Here is a 12,021-nt window from a genome sequence, read left to right on the forward strand (position 1 = left end):
AAGGAATCTGTCCAGCCATTAATAAGATGGATGAATATTCTAGTTTGGGGTTATGCACTGGTATGCTTTACTGGGAGCAAGAAAGCAAGAAAACAAGATTACTACTCACGTGTCAATATTTTACAAGATGCCACATATCCCAGAGAGAGAAGGCATTCGATAGGAACCTGTGTTTGTAACTCTGCTGCCCGTTGGAAATAAACTAAAGCTTCTCCCAACTTGTTCATGTCCTTAAAAATAAGAAGACCCATTTGTACCAGAACCCTTGATCTTACACAGACTGAATATCATATCTTATTCCACTAAACAAAAACACAATGCAAACATTACCATAATTTAACCACTTCCCCTCTGGAGAAACTGGTTTCATGATTCGCACACATTTTAATATCTACATTTTTGTCCATAAATTACCTTAAAACCCCCAGAACATTTTAGATTTCCCAAAAGCAAAGGACCTTCAGAATATAAAAATCGATGTTTGCAATTTCTTATGTTGCAAGATCATTGCGTAACGGTTTATCAAATCTATATTATCGGGAGAAAAATACACTAAAATGAATTTTAGTGCACATAAAACAATTTGATCCAAATTATTTTTTTGTACAAAATAAAAGATTGGGTAGCTTTGAGTAAAATAGATACCAAATACATCAAGCCTCAAAACTACACGCACCCTCAAAATTTTGAAAAGCACCTAAAATGATACTAGGCGATGCTTAAGGCTGTATCCCCATTGGTGTTTAGCTACGATGCAAATCCCAGTGACAAGAATCCGATTTATGCAGCTTGGATTGACAGCTGCACCTACCGAGCCCACAGCTATTCATGACTTTGCACAGTCAGGGATTACCTGCAGTGATCATGGCTGGAAGCACAAAGTGTATCCAGTTATAATCACCACAGGTAATCATTGGCTGTGCCAAAAAGTCACAAATAGCTGAAGTCGCCAACAGCTACTCATTGCACTGTGCAAACTCGGCAGCCGCAGCTATCCACACACAGCTGTCAATCCCTGCAGCAGAAATCTGTCGATTTTTGCTGCTGTGATTTGCAGTGTGACTAAACGCCCATGTGAATGCATCCTTAAAGGAGTTGTAACGGCAGAATGCTTTTTATCTTAACCACTTAAGGACCGAGCCTCTGAGATTTGTTGTTTACAAGCTAAAAACATTTTTTTTGCCAGAAAATTACTTAAAAACCCCAAACATTACACATTTTGTTTTCAACACCCTAGAAAATAAAATGGCGGGTGTTGCAATACTTTCTGTCACACCGTATTTTCACAGTGGTCTTAAAAGCGCACTTTTTTTTGGAAAATATACACTTTTTTGAATGAAAAAATAAGACAACAGTAAAATTAGCCCAATTTTTTTTCGTATTGTGACAGATAAATGTTACGCCAAGTAAATTGATACCCAACATGTCACGCTTCAAAATTGTGCCCGCTCGTGGAATGGCGTCAAACTTTTACCGTCAAAAATCACCATAACCGACATTTAAAAAATTCTACAGGTTGCAGGTTTTGCGAGGAGGTCTAGGGCTAGAATTATTGCTCTCGCTCCACCGATCGTGGCGATACCTCACATGTGTGGTTTGACTACCGTTTTCATATGCAGGCGCTACTCACATATGTGTACGCTTCTGGGCGCAATCAAAAAATAAATTGACATTTAAAAAAATAAATATATAGCCCTTTAAGAGCTATGGGCAGAAGCGCCGTTTTGACGTTGCTTCCGCCCTGCAGTGATATGGAGACGGGTGAGGGCCATCTTCCCCCTCACTCTTCTTCATACCCAGGCAGGGGACAGTATAAATGGTGAACCACAAAGAGAATTGTTCTATTCTCCTTAGAGTGTTGCCAACATCCCAAATAATTATTGTATAAGGACCCTAACAAGGGACCCAAGTACCCCACAGTACAGTGGGACTTTATAGGCGAACAAAAAGAAAATCATGTATCATAAATTGTAATTTATTTAGAAAAAGTAGTTTGTTATGAAAACATATATAAATGATAGACAAAGCAAAAAAAAAAATTTGTACAACAAAGAAAATATTCGCACATAATACATTTCTACAAATTCCAATGAATGCGAGTTTTTCTCCTTTGGCCTGACATGTTTCAGGAAAGATATCCCTTCTTCAGAGGCATTAGAGGAGGTTTTAACACAATATCTTACAACGCAACATCAACATTGTAGCACATGAGCACATCCAGTATACAATTCCGACATGGAATTACAAAAAACAATTGTTTTAAAATCAGATTTGCTGCTGTCTGTCCATCAAGAAACCAATGAACCCGGCCTGGGCTCGGAACAGCCCTCACAAAGGTCCCCACGGGATGATCACCATAGCGCAACCACAGAAACACCCTAAGAATCCCATTGTAAATAAGATTTGTATATGAACACAATATAAATGGCTATAACATCAATATACTACATGTATATGTATATATAGCGTTCATATACAAATCTTATTTACAATAGGATACTTTGATCATCCTTTAGGGTGTTTCTGTGGTTGAGCTATGGTGATAATCTCGTGGGGACCTTTGTGAGGGCTGTTCCGTGCCCAGACGGGGTTCATCGGTTCCTCGAGGGACAGACACCAGCGAATCTACCTCTTTATGCAAATCCGATTTTAAAATACCAGGGTTATGGCAGCTAGCTGCTGCCATAACTACGATATCCTCCTTCAAAGTACCGATGTATATCGACATGAGCCGGTCCAGAAGTGGTTAATGCATTAAGATAAAAAGCCTTCTGGTGTGTAGCAGCCGCCCTAGCACCCACAGCAAAGAGGCACCTGAAAAGAGGGGGATCCGGCCTTCCTTGTGCAAAATCAAACTGCACAGGAGCAGGTAAGTATAACATGTCTGTTATTTTTTTTAAACAAGACTTTACAATAACTTTAAATGCCTTCAAAGCTTCTCAGTTTAGAGTTAAGTTAACCATAAATAAGGGACTTAGAATTATTTATCTTACTCCAGCATGCATGGTAAGGCCCAATATGTGTTGCACTATTGTTTGCTTACATTTTATTTATTTTTTTTATAATGTATTAGACATTTTTAAATACTTTGTTACCCCAAAAAATATAGATCCTGTTCCCTTAAAGCATGTTATACTGCACAGTGCGTGTGCTGTGTAATTTGCCCCCCCTGTATTACCTAAAATACCTGGTTGATGCTGCCTTGTTCTGCCCTCCCCTTTGTAAACTGAATGAAACAGAGCTATCTGAAATAAATCTGCTATAAAATGTGTACCACATCCCCAGAAGAATAGAAAAATTGAGAAACCCCCTAGAAGTGGGACTTTATAGGTACTACCATATTACACATACATAGGAAAAAAAATTAAATTGATATATATATATATATATATATATATATATATATATATATATATATATATATATATAAATGTTTTATTATACAAAAAATACATATACATAATTACAATATCACAGAAATTTCAGATTACAGAATTTCATGCTATATACAGAGGGATGCATATCATATTGTAAAATGCAGCCTATATGATAATATATGCTATGCTATGATATGCATCCCTCTGTATATAGCATGAAATTAATTTTATTAGTGATGTCCCTCTGTTTGCTTTCCCTTGCAGATTCTCCAGCCTTTTCTGGCCCCCAGTGCACATGTAGGCCCCCTGTTGGTCCGATATTTTGGACTACAGTGTGGCTGATAGGATAGGTGATTAAGTGGGGGAATGCAATACTATTCCCTTGTCCTTTCCAATTTTATTTTTCTTGTTTACCATCTATATACTCTTTAAAGAATATCTGGTTGGATGGGATTCGGATTGGCCACTGCGTCAGGATGTCTCTTCTGCATTTATTTTAAAATTGTTTTGGATGCTAGAATGTACCTATCTAGTGATTAGGATGTAAGTATATGTATTGTACTATCAAATGGCATTACAAAAATCTTAGTTGTGATTTTTTTGGCTGATTTCCTTGTCTAAATCCTTTACTATGGTGTTACCCGGAAAAAAATCCCTGATGAAGGAGAATACGACTCATCTCTGAAACGTCGTTGGGTTTGGGTTACTCCATTACACCTATCCATGATTGTGTATTGTTATGCATCCTTGATTATTTATATGTTTCTGTGATATTGTAATTATGTATTTTTTGTATAATAAAACATACACATTATATATAACGAGAGTTAGACTTACCGGTAACTCTGTTTCTAGGAGTCGTCCAGGACAGCACTAGAGAGATAGGCTCCACCTCCAGAGGCAGGAAACACAAACCAGATCTTTAAAGGGCGGTCTCCGTCCCTTCCCCTTCAGTCTTGTAAACGAGAACTTCCCCGGAAACGGCTTCTGTAACGACAAAAACACTTGTCCAGCATTATAACAGCATATAGGGAGGGAATCCATGCTGTCCTGGACGACTCCTAGAAACAGAGTTACCGGTAAGTCTAACTCTCGTTTTCTCTATTCGTCTGTCCAGGACAGCACTAGAGAGGATCAACGAGAACTTACCAGATTAGGGGGGGACTACCGCTTGAAGGACCTTTCTCCCAAACGCCTGGTCTTGCGCTGAGATAAGGTCCAATCTGTAATGCTTCATAAACGTCGAGTAGCTTGACCAAGTTGCTGCTCGACAAATTTGTTCTGGTGTTGCTCCAGCTCGCTCTGCCCATGAGGTCGATAGCGCCCGTGTGGAGTGAGCCATGGGGGAAAAAGGACATTCCATTTTCATTCCTTTGTAGGCTTCTACAATAGCTTGTTTGATCCACCTTGCAATTGTATTTTTTGAAGCTTGTGACCCCAATTTTTTACCCGCATGTAAAACAAATAATGCATCTGATTTTCTAATGTTTTTTGACATCTCCAGATATTGTAAGACACAGGCTCTCACATCCAGTTGGCTGAACTCAACCTCCTTAGGATTAGTGGGAGACCCACAGAACGAAGGCAAAACAATTTCCTGTGTTCTGTGGAATTTTGTCACTACTTTGGGTAAAAACCCAGGGTCCGTGCGCAACACCAGCCTATCCTCAAAAATTTGTAAAAACGGCTCTTTCACCGAAAGTGCCTGAAGCTCGCTAATGCGTCTGGCTGTGGAAATAGCCACTAGGAACACCGTTTTAAGCGTGATCCATCTCAAGGAAGGTTCTTCTTCCAGAGACTTTTTTACCCATCCCTGTAACACAATTGACAGGTCCCATTTGGGTAAAATTTTGAAAGGAACAGGTTTAATCCTGGTCAACCCCTTAAAGAACCTGCTAACTAGCGGGTCTATCGCCAGAGGTTGATCCAAAAAAACAGACAGGGCCGTAATTTGTACCTTTAAGGTACTAATGGCCAGCCCCTTATCCACACCGTCTTGTAAAAATTCCAAGACTGTCGGGATACTTATAGACACCTTTTTAGTGTCCAACCATGAACAAAAAACTTTCCAGTATTTAACAAATTGCTTGGGTTACCTTCTTCCTACTAGAAAGAAGTGTTTTAATTACCCTATCTGAGAGTCCCTTAGACTTCAAGAGACTCTCTTCAGACGCCAGGCCGATAACTTTAGGGTCTGTAGTTCTTGTAGCAGAACTGGACCCTGAGACAGCAGATCCTCCCTCTCGGGCAGTATGAGGGGAGGTTCGTCTGTCAGGCCCAGCAGCACCGAGAACCATGGTCTCTTCAGCCAGTACGGAACCACTAGTATCAATGTGGTCTGTTCCTGCAAAAATTTCCTCAGGACTAGAGGAATTAGCTTGAATGGGGGGAAGGCGTAGCAAATGTGAAAAGCCCAGCTTTGTGCCAAAGCGTCTATCCCTTTTGCCCCTGCCTCCCTCTCTAGGGAAAAGTATACTGGGACCTGGGTGTTCGCTTTCCTGGCGAACAAGTCCACTTCCGGAAGACCCCATTTGCGCACTAACATCTGGAAAATCTCCCTGTTTAGTGACCATTCTGATTCGTACACCCGGTGTCGACTCAGAAAGTCCGCCAGGTGGTTGTCCACCCCTTTTAGATGGACCGCTGAAAGCGATTTTAGGCTTTCTTCTGCCCAATGCATGATCGTACTTGTTAGCTTGATCAAGGACGGGCATCTTGTTCCTCCCTGCTTGTTTAGGTAGGAAACCGTCACTATACTGTCCGAGAGGACCTGTACATGGTGGTCCTTCAGATCCCTGGCGAACACCCTTAAGGCTTCCCAGACTGCCTGCAACTCCCTCCAATTGGCTGACCTCTGGGACTGTGTCTTCCCCCAGCATCCTTGGGCTACCTTCGACCCCAAGTGGGCCCCCCAGCCCCAAGCACTGGCATCCGTGGTGATGCGAACAGACACTGGAGGAGACCACCAAAGACCCCGTACTAGGTTCTCTTCTCTTCCACGACCAAAGAGACCTTTTGGTCTTTGAGGATAGATGGATAGTCCCGTCCAGGGACTCTTGTGTCCCGTCCCAACTGTCCAGAATATTGGCCTGGAGACACCTGAAATGAGCTCTTGCCCAAGGAACTGCAGGGATTGTTGCCACCAATAGGCCCAACCCTGCCATAGCTGACCTGATGGAAATTGTCTGATTGGACTGCAGGAAGGTTACCATCTCTTTCACCTTTATCACTTTTTCCTCCGTGAGGAAGACTTTCTGTGACACTGAATCCACCAGAAAACCTAGATACTGTAAGGCCTGTGTTGGTATCAGGTGTGACTTCTCTTGGTTTATCAACCACCCCAGCCTTTTTAGGCAAGAGATAGCTACCCTCAGATCTCCCTGCAGTTGGAGCTTTGAGGGGGCAAAGAATAAAAGGTCGTCCAAGTACGGTATGACAGCGATCCCTTTCAGTCTTAGGGGAGCCAATGCTTCTGCCAGGACCTTGGTGAAAATCCTGGGGGAAGAAGACAGACCGAAAGGCAGAGCCCTGAATTGGAGGTATCGAATCTGACTTCCCCAAAGAATCGCTATCCTTAAATACTTTTGAGAGTCTTCTTGAATCGGGATGTGAAGATACGCATCCCTTAGGTCGAGAGAGGCCATGAAACAATTTGGAGGGAGTACTGATCTCACTGTAAAAATTGTTTCCATCCGGAATTTCCTGTAAGTTACCCACTTGTTCAGTAACTTCAGATTCAAGATCAACCGGAATTTGCCTGACGGTTTCTTTACTACAAACACGTGTGAATAGAAACCCTGATTTATTTCCTGTGGCGGAACTGGCACTAGAACCCTCTGATCTATTAAATCGCCAATTTGCGACAGCAAAGCTGACGCTTTCTGGGGGTCTTTGGGAGGTTTGGTCAGACACATCCTTGCAGGTGGGACGTGTGTGAACTGTATTTTGTAACCCTCCCTGATGATCCTCCGGATAAAAGGACTTGGAGTAGCGTATTCCCACTGTGGGAGGAACTGCCCCAGTCTCCCCCCCACAGGAACCGCGTCACTGGGATTTAGTGGTTTTTTTAGAAGAGGAAAAGAGATTGCTTTTCTGTTTTCCTCCCATCCACTGTTTCTTAGGGGTTGACTCCTTAGAGGTCTGACCTTGTGACTGTCCCTGCCTTTGAGGACGAAAAAAGCGTTTGCCTGTAGTCTTCTTAGGTTTGACAGGAAAAGCCTTTTTCTTGTCTGCAGTACGGTCCAGGACTTTCTCAAGATCCTGTCCGAACAGAAGGTCTCCCTCAAAGGGGATGCCACATAACCTCACTTTTGAGGCTGAGTCTCCCGACCAAGACTTCAGCCAAAGTGCCCTACGTGATGAATTTACGAGGGCAGCGGTCCTGGCTGACAATTTAACAGACTCCGCAGAGGCATCTGCTATATAGCCTGCTGCTTTATGTAGCATAGGAAGGGAATCCAGAATTTCCTTTCTGGAGGTCCCCCCTTCCAAGTGGCCTTGTAATTGTTCCAGCCAGACCTCCAAGTTGCGAGCCACTATTGTCGTGGCCATTGCAGGTTTTAAGTTATTCATGGTTACTTCCCATGACCTCTTTAACAGTACTTCCATCCTTTTATCCATGGGTTGCTTTAGAACACCCATGTCCTCAAAGGCGAGATCTGTTGACTTTGCACACTGGGAAAAAGCTGCGTCTACCTTGGGCACTTTATTCCAAACACAAGAGGGGTCCTCGCTGAGGGGGAATCTCCGCTTCATGCTTTTAGGAAAAAATAACTTTTTCTCTGGTTCCTCCCACTCTTTTTTGATTGAGTCTATCAGTGTGCTATGAACCGGAAAGACCCTAACTGAATCAGTTTTAAGGGTCTGATACATCCGGTCATACAAGGACAGGGAGACTGGCTCCTCTCTGATTTCGAGCGTCTCATAAATTACCCCCAGTAAGGCATCAACCTCCTCGAGTGAGAGCCTGTATCTGGGAGAGCTTGACCCTTGAACAGGAACATCTCTGGATGATGCCGCCTCACTTAGGCCATCCAGAGAATCAAGTTCCTCCTCCTCTGATTCGTCACCTACAACTGGGGTGGAAGCAGAGGGAACTGCGGCTGGTTTTGGGGTTTCAAGGTTCGCTAACATTGCTTTGATGGACTCCATTTCTTTCTGTACTCCAGAAATCAAATCCTTACAAGCTCCCGTAGCTTCCTTATAGACCAATTTGTCTATGCATGGTTTACAAAGGGGCTTAGACCATCCTTCTTTTAATTTAGTCATACATGAAGGACATCTCTTCTTCCCCCCTGACCTCTCTGGTTCTTTGGGCAGAGCCTAAGGCAAGAGAAGGAGAGAAGAAGGAAGGGAAAAAACAGACAAGCCAACGTCAGCGAAACCTTTAGCAAAATAGGACGCCTTCACCAAACACCTATGTGCACCCCACCAACCGCTAACAGGATTCGCAAGACTCTTTAGTCCGGATCCTGTTTGAGAGAGAGGGAGGGAGGAAAAATACACATGGACCATTTCAAAATGCCTATGCATTGATTAGTCCATTACTCCCCCCCCCCCCCTCTCTCCCAGCCCTGTAGGTACAAGACACCTCTGTGTTTGCCTACCTGAGCTGGTTCGGCTCCACTGCCACTCTCCACTGCATCCATTTCGTTCAGAACACGCCTGGAGGCTTCCCCTCGTAACGGCGATAAAGCGATGCAGCACGAACGCTTGAAGCACGCGCTTAACCGCCTGGAGGCTTCCCTTCGTAATGGCGATAAAACGATGCAGCGCGAACGCCTCGTGGCTGCGGCTTTTTATAATAGCCGCCAAGGTCCCGAACGTCCACGCTCGCCGCGCGACCCGGAACCGGTAGTGGATTGCCGGAAGTCCTCTATCCTCCTCCTGTGATGCACAGGCCGGAACTCGAAGCCTGTGCCCGCCCCCCGCCTGACTTCGCGCCCAATTTAGAACCTATTGTCAGGCGGGGAAACGAACGCCCTCCCCGGGCTTCAGAAGGAGAACGCCGGTTCGAAGCTGCAGTCAACCCGACCGGAGGACTTCAAAAACGTCCGTTTACCAACAGGTAATCCAAACTCCTTCCCCGTCTCTTATGGGCTATCCCACCGTCAGGGGAAGGGGAGCTCCTGATCCAGCCTCCTCCTCCGGTGGAGGAAACACAAAGACTGAAGGGGAAGGGACGGAGACCGCCCTTTAAAGATCTGGTTTGTGTTTCCTGCCTCTGGAGGTGGAGCCTATCTCTCTAGTGCTGTCCTGGACAGACGACTAGAGAAATATATATATATATATATATATATATATATATATATATATATATATATATATATATATATATATATATATATATATATATATATATATATATATATATATATATATATACACACACACACACACACACATATATATACATATATATATATACATATTTATTTATTTCCTATGTATGTGTAATATGGTAGTACCTATAAAGTCCCACTTCTAGGGGGTTTCTCCATTTTTTCCCTTTGTAAACTGATCAGTTTATCATGGCTGCTGAGCCCTGACAAGGTGGTCAGTTTACGTGCCTCTGTCCTTTCCCACATCCTCTCACCCCCCCCCCCCCTTGTCAGTTTGTGACAGTGCCACGCCTGCTGCTATAAAACTATCATACAATCCCCTCTGTTAAATAAGGACATGTGCCCCACAGTATTATTTATATAAAAAAGATGGCGATTTCTACCTTCTTGGTAGAAACGTGAATCCTCGGCTCTCTCCTTCGCGCCTCCTCTCCTCCCGGCTGATGTCAGCGGTAGTTCTCTGCCCCGCCCACAGGAGCCGTCAGCCCAGGAGAGGAGAGAGGAGTCATGTGAGCTCTGGGGGATGCTCTGAAAGAAGGTAGACAGCAGCATGTTTTGTTTTTTTTTTTTAGAAAAACAAATGCAGTGGGGCACATGTCCTTAAGTAACAGAGGGGATTGTATGGTTGTACAATAGTGGCTTTACAACCACTTTAACTTTATTGCTAGCATAAGGGGGCCAAAAAGTCCTCTGAATGTGCTGCCACCCATGGGTTATGCAAAAGTGAATAGGTCGGCTCTACAGCTGCCCAGATCCTTTTTACAGAAAAGCAGTGAGTCGGGTGATCAAAACTCATTACGCTAGCCCTGAGCTTCTTTTAATCTAATCAAGCTCTGGGCATACTAGACATGTCCAAAAAGATGAAACTGTATGCATACAAAACTATTCGGGTAATTACACTATAAATTTGTAAGAGGTTATTCACTTTACACATTGACACAAAAAGGAAAAAAGGTCTTGCCATATATAATGTGTGTTGTGGTGTACTTTTGAGATTTAAGCCTAGGTTCACAGTGGGTACAAAATCGTGAGAATTCAGCTGAACTCGCACTATTTCATTCCCACGTGTCAGTCCCAACTTCAGGGACAATTTCAGAGATATCTGTGCAGGTTTCTGCACAGATATATATCAAAATCGCACCCTGAAGTCACCAAAAGTGACATGTTAAATCGCAAAGTCCCTGAAATTTGAACCAGGGCTAAAAGAGAAAAAGCACTGAACATAATAAATAAGGGCACATTGAGTATTTATATTTAGATTTACTTTAGATTTACTTTTGCCTGCAGACTAACTGCAAGGTACCCGTTTTGTTGATACACAGGAATATACTAGAGGAGCTAAAAGGGCAGACAAAAGTCACTTTGTATTGGAAAATATGAACAGTCTCTGCCACTTTTCTTCCCTTCTATGCCATCTAGTGGTGGCAGAAGCAGCTGTTGCAGGAATGCAGGTCGAAAGCATGGTTTCCAGGCAGAAGGCCCCCATATGCCAAACTCCCATTTGCCTGAAAATCAAGTGCCCTTACTAAATGACATTTTAAGCAGTTTGTAGGCATTAGCAAGAATAAAGGATAAGTTCTGAAAGTACATTTAGCTGCTAAAAACAACAATATCAATGATGGATAATTCAATAAAAAATACCAGAGAAGGTTTGATAGTGAAATACCTTTAATGCATTTCCCAGTTCTAAACATAAGCTGGCTGCCATCACAGGCTGATTCAGTTCAATGTATACCTGGAAATAATAAATACATAAATATGCTAAGAAATCTGGTTTAATGACAGTTTAAATCCCTAAATACAGCCCAGTAACCAGTCTGCATTTGGATACATTTGTCACACCTCTAGACTCAAGTTGCTTCTTGATTACAGTGTGCTTAGGTCTCACATATGCCTTAACCATTTGACCACTGGGCACTTAAACACCCTTAATAACCAGACCAATTTTCAGCTTTCGGTGCTCTCACATTTTGAATGACAATTACTCAGTCATGCAACACTGTAGCCATATGACATTTTTGTCCTTTTTTCCCACGCAAATAGAGCTTTTTGGTGGTATTTAATGACCGCTGGGTGTTTTTATTTTTTGTGCTATAAAAGAAAAAAGACCGAAAATTCTGTAAAAAAATGAATTTTTCTTTGTTTCTGTTATAAAATTTAACAGATTAGTCATTTTTCTTCATAAATTTTGGCCAAAATGTATACTACTACATATCTTTGGTAAAAATAAGTACAAATTGGTGGATATTATTTGGTCTTTGTGAAAGTTATAGAGTCCACAAGCTATGGTGCCAATCACTGAA

The 12,021-nt window shown here is 42.7% G+C and overlaps 2 protein-coding genes across 3 annotated transcripts in view; both read right to left on the bottom strand.

Moving 5' to 3' along the window:
- LOC143927976 (40-kDa huntingtin-associated protein-like) overlaps nucleotides 1-12,021 on the bottom strand; it is an 86,296-nt gene that overhangs the window by 50,758 nt on the left and 23,517 nt on the right. The window contains exons 5-6 of one of the 2 annotated variants that reach the window (XM_077452513.1): nucleotides 11,385-11,453; nucleotides 110-230 (exon numbers count right to left, since the gene is read on the bottom strand). In XM_077452513.1, coding sequence (XP_077308639.1) covers nucleotides 110-230; nucleotides 11,385-11,453 — 190 coding nt within the window. The remainder of the gene's footprint in view (nucleotides 1-109; nucleotides 231-11,384; nucleotides 11,454-12,021) is intronic. The other variant, XM_077452514.1, reaches the window with a different exon arrangement.
- LOC143927975 (uncharacterized) lies at nucleotides 3,572-8,247 on the bottom strand. Its single transcript, XM_077452511.1, has 2 exons — nucleotides 4,527-8,247; nucleotides 3,572-4,364 (listed from the first exon to the last, which is right to left on the bottom strand). Exon 1 carries the CDS (start codon nucleotides 7,289-7,291, stop codon nucleotides 5,453-5,455), a length of 1,839 nt encoding a protein of 612 aa, XP_077308637.1. The 5' UTR covers nucleotides 7,292-8,247; the 3' UTR covers nucleotides 3,572-4,364; nucleotides 4,527-5,452.

Source organism: Lithobates pipiens, unplaced genomic scaffold (assembly GCF_037356315.1).
Source record: "Lithobates pipiens isolate NorthernLeopardFrog02 unplaced genomic scaffold, aLitPip1_a1.2 Scaffold_23, whole genome shotgun sequence".
Lineage (NCBI taxonomy): Eukaryota > Metazoa > Chordata > Amphibia > Anura > Ranidae > Lithobates > Lithobates pipiens.